Source organism: Coffea eugenioides, unplaced genomic scaffold, assembly GCF_003713205.1.
Source record: "Coffea eugenioides isolate CCC68of unplaced genomic scaffold, Ceug_1.0 ScVebR1_224;HRSCAF=863, whole genome shotgun sequence".
Classification (NCBI taxonomy): Eukaryota; Viridiplantae; Streptophyta; class Magnoliopsida; order Gentianales; family Rubiaceae; genus Coffea; species Coffea eugenioides.
In genome coordinates, this window is record NW_020862719.1 from 1,168 (window position 1) to 19,937 (window position 18,770).

At 34.4% G+C, this 18,770-nt stretch overlaps 1 protein-coding gene across 1 annotated transcript; it reads right to left on the reverse strand.

Moving 5' to 3' along the window:
• Window positions 1-1,879: 1,879 nt before the first annotated feature.
• LOC113756386 (21 kDa seed protein-like) lies at window positions 1,880-2,727 on the reverse strand. Its single transcript, XM_027300071.1, has one exon. It carries the CDS (start codon window positions 2,667-2,669, stop codon window positions 2,025-2,027), a length of 645 nt encoding a protein of 214 aa, XP_027155872.1. The 5' UTR covers window positions 2,670-2,727; the 3' UTR covers window positions 1,880-2,024.
• Between the last annotated feature and the right edge of the window lie 16,043 nt (window positions 2,728-18,770).

The window sequence follows — 18,770 nt, forward strand, 5'->3', positions numbered from 1 at the left end:
ATTTTGAATACAAATTAATTAATGAATTATTAACACATGTCCAAATGTAAATAGTTGGGCATATGTGTATTAAATCTTGTATTTATTATTTTGAATTACTTTAAAACAAGTTGAGTATTAGGTACTCAAATAAAAAACCCAACTCGCCCAATGAATAAGTTGGGTTGTTCTTATCCAACCCAATAAAACCTATAACCCAATTGACCCAACCCATCCTTTAAAATTAATGAACGGGTTGGGTGGGTTGTTGGGTTTTTTTGCCTGCTCTATTGAGGAGTTAAGGGGAGTTAGTTTCTTCAGGACAATTGCTGTAACCTGACTGCTATTTTATTCTATGTTATAGCTTTAATTACCCAAAAAAAAAAAACTACGAGTGAGGGCATATACTGTGAGTCCACAGGTCGATTACAGTGACACTTACCGTAACACTTGCAAATTATCTATCATTTCAGTCTTCACATCGACAGCTGATACGAACACATCACCTTTTTGGAGATAATGGTCCATCCACGGTGAGCCAACTCGTGTGACTGCATCTACTCTGGCTTCATGCACGAGCACAAAGGTGATAATCATCCACTTGGTTGCATCCTTTCAGAACGATAGATACCAGAAGTTACGTTGTACATATATAATATTTTGGGATAATTTCAGAAACCTCCCTTGAGGTATATAAAATTTCACCTACCTTCTTTATCAGTTTGACAAAACTAAATATTTCTATCAAAGGTCACAAATTCATAACATTACTCTTACTCTTAATAACTATTTAATCAAAAAAATAAGATAAAATTTTAAACCAAAATATGTAGATTAAAAAAATAAATTGATATCTAATAATGGTCCATATTTCTCTATATCAAGATCATAGTGGAACAACAAAGAACGTAGATAAATTAAATCTAATTAAAGCCAACCACTTGGAAAGATTTTGGTAAGTAATTGACACTTTGAAAAATTTTGTGGACAGTTATATTTTAGGAAGTCAAGAAATTTTTTAGGAAATATATTTTAATACATGATGTAGTGTAAGTTATATTGTAAACTAAAATAATCTCTTCATACATGTGACTTTTTCAAGGCGTAAATTTTTCAATACAACAAAAATAAATAGTTCTGATATTAAGAGAAACCTTAGGGGATATTAAGAATTTACACCATATAAAAAATTTCAAGGTGATATTAAGAGAAACCTCATGGAGGCTTCTGATATTATCCCTTTAAATTTTATAAATAAGTGGGGGAAGGATTAACCTCTTCATGCCAGTAATGAAGGCCCAGGAAAAAAAAAACTTAATTGGAAGTAAGTGAACCCCATAAAAATGTGGATAGAAAATATAAAAAAAAAAGATTGTCGATGATGACAATTATTTTTACCTTTCTTCCATGTCAGGATAGACCTATTGTATTCCCTGACTAGAGCTTGTCTAATCTAGTGAAAGAGCCTGAATACAGATGAAGGCAATCAAGGGCAAAGCAATCAAGATCATTTGAAAGTTGTTCTACTTCAAATGAACAAGATGCTTTTTTTTTTTTTTTTTTTTTTTTTTTTTTTTTTTTTTTTGTCAAACTATGAAGTACCGCCCACTTTCTCTATACAGCGACATACCCATAAGAAGTCTTTTGTAGTGTTGTGACAAATCCAGGCCTCTACCATAAAGAAATCAAGAATTGCAACTCCTCCTTTCCAGTACCTCATCCAGGAGTTAGTATATTTCTTGCGGATTTAGGGAATTCTTTTCTTTTGCTCATATTCCCTCTCAAATGGCTTTGATAGGAGGAGTTTCCACTTCTTACCTGTTCACTTTTACTTGAATCGTTTCATTCAAAATCGTATAACAACTCTGCTCGATATGCCACTCATGCACCTCACAGAAAATGTAAAGAAACAAACAACCTTATGATAAGTTCCATAATTTTTCATATGGAAAGCAGTACAAGCTTTCAATATTACAGAGTCATACATTATTCACTGGAGAGATAGAGCATACATGGCTCCTTATTGTTCTTACTTAAAACTGAAATTAAGTAGAGGTAACAGACTTGAGAATATCTTCATTTTTCTTTATGAACACCACCGGGTAAGGCTGACCACCTAAAGCCAGTCGCCTGGTTCCATCGTCATCATGATAGATGCCAACATATTTGCAAATCGCTTCAGAACTGGAGTCACAAACTGTGGGACAGAAAACAAGCTTGTAACCTTGAACACCGACGGCTTCAATCTTAAACCAATTGGCCATGGTTTCACATCCCGAGTTCCCTTCAACTCCGTCAGTCAGTACAAAGTGTTGTTCGAGTGCCTCGTTGAAATGAACCTTCCACACATTTGATCCACTACAAAAATCAATAATTGGTGGTTCAGCGAACTTGATGTTCAAATCAGTGGAAACACGAACCACGCCTTCTTCTGGGTTCACCGGTGTAAAAGTTACTGGAAGGCCTCGTTTGAGCCACGCCTGAGCCACTGCCAGAGGGCAAATTTCATTGCCTGGGCCCTTGCCATAAGTTACACCGCCGCCAGGGCGGAAGGTGGTCCCCATGTAGTACTCGACACCGGGGCGGATTTCGTCCCCGTTGGTGTCGAGCACTGGATTAGGCTCTTCAACAGCAAAAGAAAGGAAAGAGTTGAAGAGTAGAAAAGAAAGGAAGAGAAGTAATTTCTTCATTGTGAGCTGCAAGGTGTGTACGAAGTCTAGGAAGTATTCAGTGCAATTGTGCTGATGTCGAGCTATGTTGCTCGCTTTATATAGCTGAATGAACTCAAAGGTGATGATAAAGTTTTGTTTCCAACTACTGTGGTCCACCGTTACACGTGTGCTTGTACCGTTCAATTGATCTTGTAACTGCATTTTTTCATGGCTTTCAAAACCGTAGTAGCGTTCATTCGATTCGATGCAATATATGGTTTATGAAGAAATTTTCTGGAAAATGCTTTACATGAAGAAGATTTATTCTTGACATCTTCTTGTGCTTGGTGTCATTAAATATTTTTAAAATTGATCTCAAAATTTGTAATTTGAAGGGAAAATATTGTGAATGGTAAAAGGAAGTTTTGAAATTCATAAGTAGGGTATAACTTTTTTAAAAAAATTATAAAGGGGAATTGGTAAGTATTCATTCAATCAAATATATACTACACTTAATTACTAGATTACCAAATTATCCTTATTTCATTGAAACACTCTATTGGCCAAATCTGCCCAGACTATTAGGTTTTTTTTTTTCAATTAGATTTTGTATATTTTTGTGTACAATTGCCCAATAACTATTAGTTTGGAAAGTAAAGTACATCTTGTGCTTCAGTGATTTCTTTTGGTCGCTATTGTTTTTGTTATATATTTTCTTACTTTAATTCTCAATTTAGCAATATGTATTGAGCTCTATTTCAATTTTCTATCGTACGAAAAATTAAGTTCAGCCTATAAAATGAATTTTCAATGCAAGTTAGAAAACCTGGTAAGCTGCTGTCTTAAATCCTCAATGATATTAAATTTATTATTTCGTAAAAATGATAATTAAGTGTTCACTTCTAAATTTTATTCCAAGGTTATTGTTAATTTTAGAAAAATTAATTTTGAATCAAAAAAATTTCTTTTAAATAGGAAAAAACTTTTATTTTCTTTCTCTAAGAAAGAAAAAGCTAAGTGAGAAAAATTTACCCCATGAGAGCTTTAAATGTAAAATTATATGCCTCACAAGTTGGTTAAACATTTATGAACCTCAGGAGCTCATTAAGCGTTTATGAGCACGTGCTTGTTTTCAAATGTCAATTGTTATTTAATTAGGAGAGGACCAGCTGCGTTGTAATATAGGGACAGGTGTAAGAATGGCAATGGGGCGGGGACCTCATTAAGCGTTTATGAGCACGTGCTTGTTTTCAAATGTCAATTGTTATTTTATTACGAGAGGGCCAGCTGCGTTGTAATATAGGGAAGGTATAAGGATGGCAACGAGCTGCCCCTGCCCCTTCCCCCGTCCCTTGCTCCCCCACCCTGTTCCTGGATGCGGGACTAATAAAAATTTGTTATATAATTTTATTATAGTTAAATTTTAGTAAATAATTATGTACTAAAATATTAACACATTACCAAATTATTATTAATTGTAATTTCACAATTGAAACTTATAAAAACAATCAAACAAAAGTTATTTGAATACAATCCAACATGATGAAATAAATACAACTAAAGTAGTCAAATTTTCACTTTTGGCACAAATACAATCACTAATTTATTATTGTACTTGTGCATTTTTTTGAGAAAAAATTGTTATTGTATTAAGTGTAATTAGGCATTTAATATAAATGTATTAGGAAATTTAGTATAACCAATTAATAATTTGTATTAGTACACATATATAATTATTAGTATAATTGATAATATCAATTATATTACACATACTAATATACATTATATAATACATATAACTAATAATATCATTATCATAAATTTGTAACTAATTAAATTATATACTTTTATATATACAATTATATACATATATATTTTTTATATTTATTTTATTAAAGCGGGTGGCGGGCCGGACGATGGGGTGGGGGTACACTCTCCCACCCCCCCACCCCGTTTCTCAGTGGGGGAAAAAAAATTCCCCCAGTCCCCGCCCCAACCCCCACCCCATTAGCACCCTGTGGGGCACCCATTGCCATCCTTAGACAGGTGGCATACTTTCAATCGCTCCGATCCTCGGCCCTGAAAGAGCCCTTTACCAGATCTCACCCTAAATATTTGATATCTATAATAAATTTGACATCAGCAAACAAATTTTTTTTCATAATAGGAGTAGTGATTTTTTAGAATTCTAAGTCAAGTAAATCACAGTTATTTGAGAGTGATTTTCTGGAATTCTAAATCAGTAACAGATATTCAAATTTAAAAAAGGGTGTAAACAGTGATGGAAAACATCATATGCTGCTGAGAGGGTTGAGAATAATTCTAATTATAGATTTATAATTTATAAATTTTTGTTTTATGTGATTTGTCATTGGTTGAGTTATTGATGCAGTGATTGGGAAGGAATAACCAAATTGGTTTCGAGTAGGATTGGATTAATAAAATTATATGAGTTATTACTGGTGACAAATTTTTAGAATGAAATATGATAAGGGAACTGATGGTCGGATACGATTTTCAATGGGATCGGAACAAACTTTCATATCAATCAGATGTGCTTTTATTTCTACTTATATATTTTTGTATCTAATGCAGTCTTTACATCCACGACAAATTCAAACGCATGATTATGCGAGACAAAATTGTCCCTTCTGGGCAATTATTTGATATGCCAAGAGGTGCAAGTTATGCCACGTTTTCCTAGTACCAATCTCCCCTCAAATCACTGTACTGCCTCCAGGCTCTGGACTCCCACGGACCACGGACAGGAACGGTTGCAAGTGCAATCGTTTTTAGTAATTTTGTGTATTTTATATATTATATAATTTTATTTATACATGACGTAATTTTATTTATACAACGTATAACTTTAGAATAAATTTCTGTGGGCCTCACACATATTTTAAAAAACGAAGTATAAGAAGTGGTTTAAATCGTATAATTTTTTTGGGTCAAATCTTGACCGTGAACAGCTCAGGAGCAGTCTATCTGATGACCGCTCCTGCCCCTCATCCGGACTCCCTCCATCCCTTATCAACTCCGAATCCTGCTTCCTACCCTCCATGCGGGATATGGGGCAGGGACGGTCATCAGAAGGACCGTCCCTGATCAGTTCACGGTCAATATTTGGTCAAAAAAAATTGTACGATTTAAATTTCATTTTGTATCTCAATTTTAATAATGTGTGGGACCCATAAAATTTTGTTCTAAAGTTACACGTTATTGAAAGTAAAATACATCATATATAAACAAAATTATGCGCTATACAAAATACACATAACTGACAGGAACGGTTGCACCCGTGTCCCCTCCATGCATACCCCAATCATCACCACTCCTTCCTTATCTGCTCCTTCCCCAAAAGTCACTGCTCCCTTCGTACCCCAATCATCATCACCATATTATCCACACCTTATTTCCTCTGTCTTCCCTCCCCAAAAATTGTGACGGCTCCCTTCCTTCTCTGTGCCTCCATAGACACCTACTCTTGAAATCTTTCTCCATTTTTTTTATAAGAAAAAATTTATGTGGATTCGACTTGATCGCTTACAAATCGTTCACTAATGTAACTCTTACATCAATAGCAATTTTCAAACAAACGACCTTTTACTATAAATGTGGACCGCCATTGTCAACTGACCCAACTTGTGTTGGTGAGATCCTTCTCCGTTGGAACCACTGCCACTCTCCTTCTTCATGATTTCTTTCCCTCTTTCATTTCCTAAGATGCTTTAAGGTTATATATATATATATATATATGTTTTGGGGTTAAGCTCATAATTACTGAACCCCAAATATATATATCCAAAATAATAAACCAAATCCAAGCAGAAATTACCGAAAAAGAAAACTGAAGATGTGGGGAGGGGGTTTGGGAAATCTTACAAGAAGTGTGGGATGGAATTTGGGTAAGAAAGGCAAAAGAAACCTGATCTTGAGAATCGTTGCTTATTAGATTTTGATTTGTGCTCGTATGTATTTCAAAAGAGAAATTTAAAAAGATTTGGAAAATAAAAAAGAAGAAGAAGAAGATGAATGAGAGACATGGGAGTGCAGAGCGTTGCAAAGTGAAGCAAAGACTTATGCTGAATGTTTTTACTTTTCTGTGAGTTTTGATGATATGGCAATTTCATCGTTACCTGGTTTACAAGTGGCCTGTAGACCGAGTCTACACAAGTTGTTGCCATCCATCCTCAGTCAGCTAACTTGTGTGATCGCGTCCGCATTAGATCGATGCGCGAGGACCAATTTCATATATACAAATAATTTCTTTTGAATCTACAAAATGATAGAAACCACTAGTTACGTTGTACATAAGTAATAATTTCTTTTGAAAACTGTCACTAAAACTAGTTTTCAGTGGCATATGTTCTTTTTGGGTTTTTTTTATTATGGTCTAGAAAACAAATTTTGAGATTTTTATTACAAAATTAATTATTTTTAATTGTTAAGGATTTCATTGTCTAGTGGATAAGTTTTTTTATTTTAATTAGAGATCTTAGGTTCAAATCCCCTATTCCCCTCCATACTTCTTAAATCACACCTCTCTTGCAAGAAAATTATTTTTTAAAACAAAAATAATTCATGTTCTTAATAGCTAATCAAGTACAGGATGATATGAATTTAATTAATTTTTAAAAAATATAGTTTACTTAATTACCTTTACAATCCTTATTATCTTTTGCATTAAAAAAATTATTAAGTCATGTAGCATCGCAAGATAGGTAACGTTATTAAATTTAGTACCACGACATGGTCATGACTCTAAGTCATCATGGTCATGACACTTAAAGTTACTCTATTGTGACACGCATATGATAAATGGCATTATCTTGTGATACTTATTAGTTAAATGTCATAATAATGTCACTAAATATTATTTTTCTGACATTTTAAACAAAGTGTCATTAAGCAATAACAACAGATGCTATTATAATCCCTTATCTTGGCATTATAATTGAAAATATCATTAATTTAATGCCACTAAATTGCTTTTCTCTGGCAATGAGCTCAAGGCTACAGGTTAATCTTGTTGCGTCGAGGAATTTTCTGTATCTCCACAAGTTAAATATTTTTCGCCAATTTTAAGAGAAATTTTCCTTGGAGAAAAAGGCCAAAATAGTCCCAAAAATATTTATCAAAAGCTGCAGTAGTCCTTAAGTTCCACCATTACCCTGCTGGGAAAAAAATTAAAAAAAAAGTCGCAATAGTCCCTAAACTTTAATTGGGGCTAATTTAGTCCTTAAACTATACATGTCTAGCGAATTTAGTGCTTTTTGGGTTGAGCCACCAATAATGCAAAATTCAGGGCAAAAAAGAAAGCATACATTCCAACATTCATTAAAATCATTAAAAAAGATTTTGACGGGACAATATAGCATCGATTGGAGGATCGAAAGTACAGGTGCATTTTGAAACCCTACATCCAAATTCCTTATCCACCATTCATCTTAAAATCCATCCAAAAAGACACCAGTTAATCTAAATCCAGATCTTCGTCCGCCGCATTAATGAGCAACAAAATGCATATAGGAGGTAGCATTAATGAGCTTTTGAAGAGTAAGTTTCCTCACTCTTATTCCTCCAAATAGCATTAATTAGGTTTGGTGCAATGCTTATGATTGCTGGTCTGGGCGTAAACAACTTTATGATGTTTAGTGGGGTAATTGTGGAGGAAAATATCAAAAAAATATGCCAGTGGATTTTTGAGAGTTTGGGTGCGTGTAATGTTGAAACAATGAACTTGTCCATATTGGAACATGGTGCCACTGACAGTGGCGGAGGGAATGGGGAAGGGCCCCTAAGTCTTGAGATTACTTTTTAATCCCTAAGAAATTTTAATAACTTTTATTCGAGATCTTTTCTTTGTTCCCTCTAAAATATTAACAAAATTTAATCACCTAGTCTTTGCCTTGTGAAATTTTGAACTTTTATTCATCTTTGAATATTTTTGACCTTGCATTATTGTTAGTTGATCACTTATTAATTGTTTTAGTATTATATTTTACATTGTTAAAAGTTTATTGTCATCTTAAGAAAAATCTCTTATAAGCTAAGTTGCCCACACCTTTCAATTAACTGTTCATTTTAATGTTCATTATTGATCAGCCACATTTCATAGTTAAGTACTTCATTCTACATTTATGCCATCTTTTCGTGTAAAACAAGGAAACTTATAAGAAGTAAATTTTAGAAATTCTCTTGCTAAACATTTAAAACCAACATTTATCGGTAATTAATAATGTTATCTCTTTACTTCTTTTTTTTTTTTTTAACGTTGAGATATGATTGCTCTCCAAAGTTTGATATTACAGAATAATCAAGTTATATTTTGTCTCCTTAATAGTGTAAGAATAAAAAGTTGGAAAATTGAGTAGTTGTATTTAATTAATATATTAATGCAAATTTTTATTTATTACACAATGTATAGCTTCCTTATTATGTTTCATTAAATTAAGTATTACTATTACTTTGTCAAAAAGTCCAATGACAAAAAAGAACTTGTTAATATAAAATTTTAATTAAAAATACTTTTCTTCAATTGCAATTCAATTACTAGATTGAATAAACAATATATGATGTGAAATATGGTTGCTTAAGGGCCATGTTTCAAGTTTCAAGTAGTTCGAGTTGTTATTATTAGTTTAGTAGTTTATTTTCTAGATTTCTAATTAATTTGGTAGGAACAGGTCCAAGATCTCATATTGAGTTGGATCTGAATTAGTTGTCAAGTCCATTGGTTAATTGAATCATTTTGTTAGTTATTTCCTTGTGTATAATCAGCCAGCAATAAGTTTCTTAATTGGGACGTGAGTAAGTTGATTTAGCTAAGTTAAGTGAGTCCATGAGTTCAGGTATAGTAGGGTTATAAATATTTGTATCGTTCCATTCAAAAAAAAAAAGGAAGAAAGTTGAATAAACGTTTTTCAAAGAGTTTTCTCTTGGCTCGTTGCCAACCCCTCTTTTGAATACTTTAGATTGGTTCTTGAGTGTTCATCTATAGCTTATCAATTAAAAAACACGTTTGATTGTGGTGCTTTTTTACCAACCTTAATTTGTCTTGAGCGGTCCCTGATTGAATTAGATTCCATCCGTTATACCAAGGTTCATTAACCACGTGATTAATGGGTTGAGGTTCTTTTGTATTTATAACCTGGTCAAGACAGATCCTTCAACCCCCCTTTTGATTACTTTAGATGGGTTCTTGAATGTTCATCTGTGGCTTATCAATCAAAGAACACGTTTGATTGTGGCGCCTTTCTACCAACCTTAATTCGTCTTGAGCGGTCCCTGATCGAATTAGGTTCCATCCCTTATACCAAGGTTCATTAACCACATGATTAACGAGTTGAGGATCTTTTGTTTCCATAACCCGATCAAGCTAGATTCTTTCGCTACCTGATCAATTCGATTTCTTCTCGAGTGGTCCTCGGAGAATCTTATTCGTATCAGTTGGAATCAGAGTTTCGGCTCTTGATCCAAGTTAATATCCCTTTTTTTCTTTTCTTTTTTTCCTATTTGTTTATTATACCGAAACCTAGCCGCCTTTTGATTTGAAAGAAACGAAAAAAAAAATTTTTGATTCAGATTTTCTTGATTTTACCGTTTGAATCTAGCCTATCCCCTTGATTGATTGAAATTGGAATTTCTTGGTGTGATTAAGTTCTTAGAAAAAAGTTTTCTAATTAACTCCCATTAAATTTCTTTCAAGTTAAGTCGTAACCCTGTGTCGAGTCATCAAAAAAATGTTTTGGGTACTGTTCATGTTAATGTAGTGATTACTATTCATAGTTCCTATTGCATTACTGTTCATTGATAGGTCGTCGAACCTGTGCAATAATAATAATAAAATCTAACTACCACCAAAAGCAGTCAATAATCAATTTTAGGTACTGGAGCAGGGACACTAGGTGTGCAATGGGTTACTTGATTCATCCTGTTCTCGAAGAGTTTGCTTAATCCGATATACTAGAATTAATTAGCTGACGGAATTTACTAACTAGTAGACAGTGGTAGGCAAGGTCGTCTCTTCATGGACTGGAGAAAAGTCCGTTTTCTTTCGAGTCAAGACAAATAGGGGGGTTTTAGAATTAAATGCTAACTAAATAAAATAAATGCAAAAAATAACTAATTGACAGAAATATTTGGGAAAACTTTAACCAATGATACACTTCAGAAATGGTTCATGCAACTGATCATCGATGCAAATATAATTCCAACCGTTATCAATAGATTTATTAGTTGACATACATGCGATAAACAACCAGTCTTTCCTTAATTTCTCGATAGTTAAGGTACGACCGTTAATTATTTCTTTAATCCGAAAACAACCCTAAGTACGACTGTAGGATTTAATTTCTTGTTTGCATTAAGATTTAGAAAAGTCCAATCCTAACTAACAAACACGCTACGAGGGTTTGTTTAAATTAGATCGTATGTTTTCCTGACATAAACCCAATTGCGCCAATTGCTACCGGGACGGAGGTAATCGAGAAATTACGGATTCAACTACCCCCAATTAGCAAAATAGACTACGTGAATAATTAAATATTGTGCACTATTCAATCATACACAATAGCTATAATAATTAAAAGCAGAAAACATATAAATACTAATAAATGAAGGAAACAGTTAAAATAATTTAGATCTCACAGTATGTGCCGAACCAAATCTTCAGTTGTCCCTTGACTAGAATTAAGAAGTTAGTTCTCCATTAATGGAGAACCAGCTGCGCGAAATAATTTAGAAGAGTTTTTCAATTGTGTCTCCTAAAGGTCGGCCACAAGGGTAAAATAAAAAGATAGGAATTGTTGCTTCTCTTTTCCGTCTCTAGCCTCTCAAAAGAGAGCTAATGTCTGCCGAATAATAATCCCTATTTTTTCTCCTAATTGGTTGGTATCTTGATACCAATCAACTTCCTAAACAGATTTCTATCACAATTTAATTTCCTAAAAATTCTTCCAATCACTTAAGAATGATCCCGCGAAATTAGGAAGGTCCTGATAGCTATTAAATTAGGAAATTGATTCGGATTTGGAGATTGTCCAATATCAATCCCGACTTTCCGGTTTTGAACAGTGAACTTAGGCGCGCCCACGTGCAACCATAAGATGTTTTTCACTAGAAAATCTTCATTTAAACACTTTTCATTCCCGCTCCTGAAATAAGTACAAAATACCAAATATAAGTAGAATTTATCAATTAACGCAATATTTGGTAAACTAAAAGAGGAAAATAACCATAACATTAATGACAGAAATGCAACATATCAATTTCTCTCACACCTAAACCATGCTTGTCCTCAAGCATGAGAATAACAAATTAAGCAATCAAATTCAAACAATGGCTATTGCTCAAATATTCTATTGCCAAGATACAATTAAAACATATGTCAAGTATTAGTGGCAATTTTCAAGAAATATCTCTTCAATTAGCTTTCAAGATCAAGAACTCTTTCAATTTATGACTAACCAATCTAAAAATATAAAATATTCAACCAGCATCCATAAGCAAATGGTTCGACTATTAAGCAAAATCTCAACATTAAAATTCACGGATCAGCAGGCTGACAATTTATTCAAACACTTTCACATTTTTCACTATTAGCACATTTTTTTTCCTAAAATACCCTATATTTGATTGATTTTTTTTAGGAGGAATGCTTAGTCTTTAGCTATTTAAGCGTTTTGACGCGAACTCCGGCATTGGCCAAATGAAGGAGCCCGGTTACTCAGCCCTTATCGCTTAAAAACCACATATTCATAGCTATCGTCGCTTTTTGACGCGAAAGTCGACACTTGTGGTGAAGACCTCCGGTTACTAGGCAACGATACCAGAGGAGTATAGTCGAATACCATTCATAAATAAGCGCCAAATTAAAATTAAAAATCATACAAATCCGCTTTATTTCTTAAATATGGAGAATTAAGATTAATAGTTGAACCAATTTGCATAAAAAAAATACTAGACAAATATTTACAATACTTAGAAAAGTTAACCAAAAAGTGTAAAAATCACAAAATCTCAAATATTCATCAAAGAGATACCCTTAAAGTTAACCATACCATACTTAACATCTTAGAGTGTAATATCTTAACAATAGAAAATTTTGAGACATCTAACTATCGTTTATCAGGAATAATAACAAATATACACAAAGATAAGCAAAAATTGGATAAAATTCGACAAAGTCAAACAAAAAATTCCAACAAAAATGCCTACACTTGCACTTTTTCAATAAAATAGCAATATACTACCCCCCACACCTAAATCTTACATTGTCCCCAATGTAAGAGATAAAAAAATATAATACGAAACAAAAAGGACAATGAAACTTCCCTGAGCATATAATGGAGGGTCCCAAGCAGCTATGGCATAGGTGGGAATGGTCGGTTCTTCCTTTTATTCTTTGTTTGAGCAGAGATGAGAACAGATAGTGAGAGACTGAGGAGAGGGAGAGTGCCGGTGGTGAACGATGGCTAGCAGCGGCGGCTGAACGAAGACGGCGGTAGGAGCGAGCTGGGGAGATGCTCGGTGTGATGGCGACGGAGCAGCGGCGGACAACAAAGCGAGCGAAGGCAGCAGCGGGAAAGGGCGGGAAAAGGGAAAGAAAGAAAGAAGAAGAAAGAAAAAGAAAGAAAAAGAGAAAAAAGAAGAAGAATCATGGGTTTTTTTTTTTGAATAAAGGAACCCCTGTGTTAGGCGTGAGCATGCCTAACTGCCTTCGAGTCTTCTGACCAATCGTCCGAAATTAAGATCCTTAAACGTGATCACCTGGGCATGGGCACGCCTAACTACTAGAGAATCTTCTGACCAATTTTTGAAAATTGAGTTCCTTAGGTGTGACCACTTGGCGTGGGCACGCCTAACTACTTTAGAGTCTTCTGACCGCAGACGAAAATTGCTTCCCTTAAGCGTGACCATCTGACGTGGGCACGCCTAACTAATGGAGAGTCTTCTGCCCGCCGTCGTGAATTGTCTTCCTTAAGCGTGATCACTTGGCGCGGGCACGCCTAACTGTTGGGTAGTTTTCTGTCCGTCAAATTTAAACTTCCTTCCTTAGACGTGACCACCTAGCGTGGGCATGTCTAACTGCCAGCTTTCTGTCACAACAATAACAAATCACTAAATGACACTAACACTTAACAAAATCTCCAAAAATATAAGAAAATTAAAACAAAAAAAAAGCCTTGGGTTGCCTCCTAAGAAGCGCCTTTCTTTAATGTTTTTGGCTAGATATTGCCATATTTATTCACGGAAGATAAAAGCGTGTAGCTCGTTTCAGTGCTTCATCTTCTATGTATCCCTGATAACTCTTGTAAATAGAGTAATCCTTGAACACACGAGATATGATCTTCCATGGATTAGTAGATGGCGCCAAACAAGTCAACAAGAATCTTAATTCTTTACTCACTCCTCTATTACGAACACTTACTAGTTCGAGATATTTTGACATCGCAACTCTTAACTTATTCCTGTCATGGAACTCAAAATCTTCTGGTATAATAAAATCAATTTCACTAACAGGAATTAAAGAATAAGAGTTAGGAAAATATTGATTAAGGAATGGAGGAGATGTCACCGCATTTGGAGATTGTCCACTTGATTCATTCACTTGAACCATTTGATGTTGGGGTCTCATTTCTTGCATTTCAACTTTCTTTTCAACTGTATCTTTAGATCCTTCTTCTTGAGATTCTCGCAGGACCATATCATTTGTCAGGATAATTGCACTCTCATCTTTCTTATGGTCGATAATAGTCTGTGAGGGCAATTCTTCACACATTCAAGAAGTCAATTGCGTTATTCTAGATGTCAATTGATTCACTTGATCCGCCAAGTTACACATGCTCGCTTGTGTCTCCTGATGAAATAGATATGTGTTAGTAGCTAGTAATTCAATCATTTCTTCAAGAGACATAAGTAACGTAGATAACGTTTCTTGCGACTCTTGTTGTTGAAAACCCATTGGCCTGGTCGCATAATTAAAATTGGAATCATCCCACCATCTTTGATCATACCCGTTTGAATAAGGGTCATACCACGTTTGATATTGAGGTGAAAAATTTTCAAAAGCATCGATTGGAGCACTTAGACCATCTTGAAATGCAGGGCATATGCCGGTTGAATGATTTGAGGCAAAATAAGTTCCACAATTTGCAACAGCTCATTGATCATTAAAAAAAGCACGAGTCTCATAACCCCTTCTAGAAATAAAATCCAGTCTATCACCAAAATATGGAATGTTAGCAATCATAAACTATATATAAAAAAATAAAATAAAAAAAAATAAAAACAAGATGAACTAAAAAAGAAACAAATTAATCAGGCACCAGTCCCCGGCAACGACACCAAAAATTGACAGGTTGTCGAGCCTGTGCAATAATAATAATAAAACCTAACTACCACAAAAAACAGTCAATAATCAATTCTAGGTATTGGAACAGGGACTCTAAGTGTGCAATGAGTTACTTGATTCACCCTGTTTCCAAAGAGTTTTCTTAATCCGATATACCAGAATTAATTAGCTGACAGAATTTACTAACTAGTATACAGTGGCAAGCAGGGTCGTATCCTCAGGGACTGGAGAAAAGTTCATTTCCTTTCGAGTCAAAACAAATAGGGGGGTTTTAGAATTAAATGCTAACTAAAAAAATTAAATGCAAAAAATAACTAATTGACAGAAATAATTGGGAAAACTCTAGCCAAGGGTACACTTCATAAATGGTTCATGCAATTGATTATCGATGCAAATATAATTCCAACAGTTATCGATAGATTGGTTATAGTTATCATATACGCGATAAACAACCAGCCTTTCTTTAATTTCTCGATAGTTAAGGTACGACCGTTAATTATTTCTCTAATCCGGAAACAACCCTAAGTACGACCGTAGGATTTAATTTCTGGTTTGCATTAAGATTTAGAAAAGCCCAATCCTAACTAACAAACACACTACGAGGGTTTGTTTAATTTAGACGTATGTTTTCTTGACATAAACCCAATTACGCCAGTTGCTACCGGAACGGAGGTAATCGAACAATTACGGATTCAACTACCCCCAATTAGCAAAATAGACTACGTGAATAATTAAATATTACGCACTATTCAATCATACACAATAGCTATAACAATTAAAAGCAGAAAACATATAAATACCAAAAAATGAAGGAAACAGTTAAAATAGTTTAGATCTCACAGTAAGTGCCGAACCAAATCTTCAGTTGTTCATTGACTAGAATTAAGAGGTTAGTTCTCCATTAATGGAGAACCAGCCGTGCGAAATAATTGAGAAGAGCTTTTCAATTGTGTCTCCCAAAGGTCGGCCACAAGTGTAAAATAATAAGATAGGAATTGTTGCTTCTCTTTTTCGTCTCTAGCCTCTCAAAAGAGAGCTAATGTCTACCGAATAATAATCCCTATTTTTCTGCTAATTGGTTGGTATCTTGATACCAATCAACTTCCTAAAAAGATTTCTATCACAATTTAATTTCCTAAAAACTCTCCCAATCACTTAAGGATGATCCCGCGAAATTAGGAAGGTCCTGATAGCTATCAAATTAGGAAATTGATTTGGATTGAAGATTGCCAAATATCAATCCCGACTTTCCAGTTTTGAGCAGTGAACTTAGGCGCGCCCACATGCAACCATTAGATGTTTTTTACTAGAAAATCTTCATTTAAGTACTTTTCATTCCCGCTCCTGAAATAAGTACAAAATACCAAATATAAGTAGAATCTATCAATTAACGCAATATTTGGTAAACTAAAAGAGGGAAATAACCATAAAATTAATAACAAAAATGCAACATATTATTCATCATATTATAGCATCACTGTTCATCCGAATTACTGTTCATTCGCATAAAAAAAAAATATTCTGTTTGGGGTTTTGTTTCCTATCGCAAGTTGTGTTCTTGGTTGTTGTCCGTTTCTAGTTTTCGTGTTGTCACCCGAAATTCAGTTTGTGTCTTATTTTTTTTATTAATCATTGTCTTGTTGTCTAGAGTCTTGAGTAAAAAAGAAATTAGTCGTACCTTGTGTTTGTTCTTGTGTCAAGTTGCTGGAAATTATTGAAGTCTTGAACTTTGTTTGAGATTAATCTTGAAAATTCTTGGACTTTCTTGATTCCAATCTTGAAATCTTGAAGTTCTTGAATTATATTCTCGGATTGCGGTAAATCTTGTGAAAAAGAAATTAGTCGTACCTTGTGTTTGTTCTTGTGTCAAGTTACTGGAAATTATTGAATTCTTGAACTTTGTTTGAGATTAATCTTGAAAATTCTTGGACTTTCTTGATTCCAATCTTGAAATCTTGAAGTTCTTGAATTATATTCTCGGATTGTCGTAAATCTTGGGCTGAATTCTGATTAATCTTTGAGTTCTTGAAACAACTACTTCAAGTTCTTAAAAAAATCCGTGGCTGCTAGCTTTGTCTTGAAGCTGCATCGTGAAAAAAAAAAGAAACAGAAACGAAAAGAAATAAAAAAAAAAAACGCAGCTCAATTCATTCAGTTGAAAGCCGTGAGCCCTAAACTTTTCAAATCAGATTTGGAAACAAAACGTTGTCACATTCCATTTCATAGCCGCAGAAGGATTTGATTTTCAGCCTTGTTGACTTCCAATTTCACTCCTATTTGGGCTGGGATTGAAATCGTTTCGCACCTGATTTCCAAAGGGGAAAGAGAGTATTTTTCAACCAAAACAACTGCCCTTTAAACACCATAACAGCCGAGTACAACAAACACCAAAAATTCCAGCTTCACTAGCAAACCATTGCTTCGGGTTTAACTATTCAAAATTCCTGTGAATTGTCCAGCAATTTTTTACTTCAATTTATGAGTATTTTTCTGTCATTATAGTGTCCTAAAGTCATTTCCTTAAGTTAAAATCAGTCCAGGTCAGTTGCATTCTTTTAGCTCAAACCTGCTATAATCTTACTTCGTCTAAAGGTGATAAGTTGGTCAACACTAGCAGGAGTTCTAATTTCTTCAAGGTGTTGATCAAGCGGCCTTGAGAACTTAATTGGTGAGATCATTAAAGTGTTAAACCATTTGAGTGGTACACGAGGTTGAGTGTAAACATGTGAGGGAGCTAATGAGGACAAAAATTTTCTCTACTAACTGTTTTGCAGGTTACATCAACATGTCAAAGGAAGGTGAAACTTCTACTTTTGATCCTACGCTTCTTATGGATGCCATGACAAGTCAATTGCACAAAATGATGAAGGAGGAGTATATATACTACTTATTCGTTCTTTCACCATTTTCCCCCAAGATTTGAGGATAAATCTTCTTTTCAAGAGGAGAGGAATGATGCAAAATATGGGCTACTTAAGGGGCCATGTTTCAAGGTTCAAGTAGTTCGAGTTTTTTTTAGTAGCTTAATAGTTTATTTTCCAGATTTCCAATTAATTTGGTAGGAATAAACTTGGTCCAAGATTTCATGTTGAATTGGATCTAAATTAGTTGTCAAGTCCGTTGGTTAATTGAGTCTTTTTGTTAGTTATTTCCTTGTGTAATAATCAGCCAGCAATAAGCTTCTTAATTTGGTCGTGAGTTAGTTGATTTAGCTAAGTTAAGTGAGTCCATTAATTTAGGTATAGTAGGGTTATAAATATTTGTATCGTTCCATTAAAAAAAAAGGAAGATAGTTGAATAAACATTTTTCAGAGGGTTTTCTCTTCGCTCGTTACCAACCCCCCCTTTGAATACTTTAGATGGGTTCTTGAGTGTTCATTTATGGTTTATCAATCAAAAAACACATTTGATTGTAACGCCTTTCTACCAACTTTAATTCGTTTTGAGTGGTCCCTAATCGAATTAGGTTCCATCCCAAGGTTCGTTAATCACGTGATTAACGGGTTGAGATTCTTTTGTATCCATAAATTAGTCAAGACAGATCCTTCTGCTACCTGATCGATTTGATTTCTTCTCGAGCGATCTTTGGAGAATCGTGTTCGTATCAATATATAAAACAAATAGTTAACATGCAATTTATAAGTCTGAAAATGATGCACATAAAAAAAATATTTTTTACACAATGTACACCGCCCCCTCCCTTCTGCCTTCCCTCCCCCTGCCGCAGTAATCTTGACTCCGCCACTAACCACCGATCTTGGGTATCCAGAAACTACAAATTT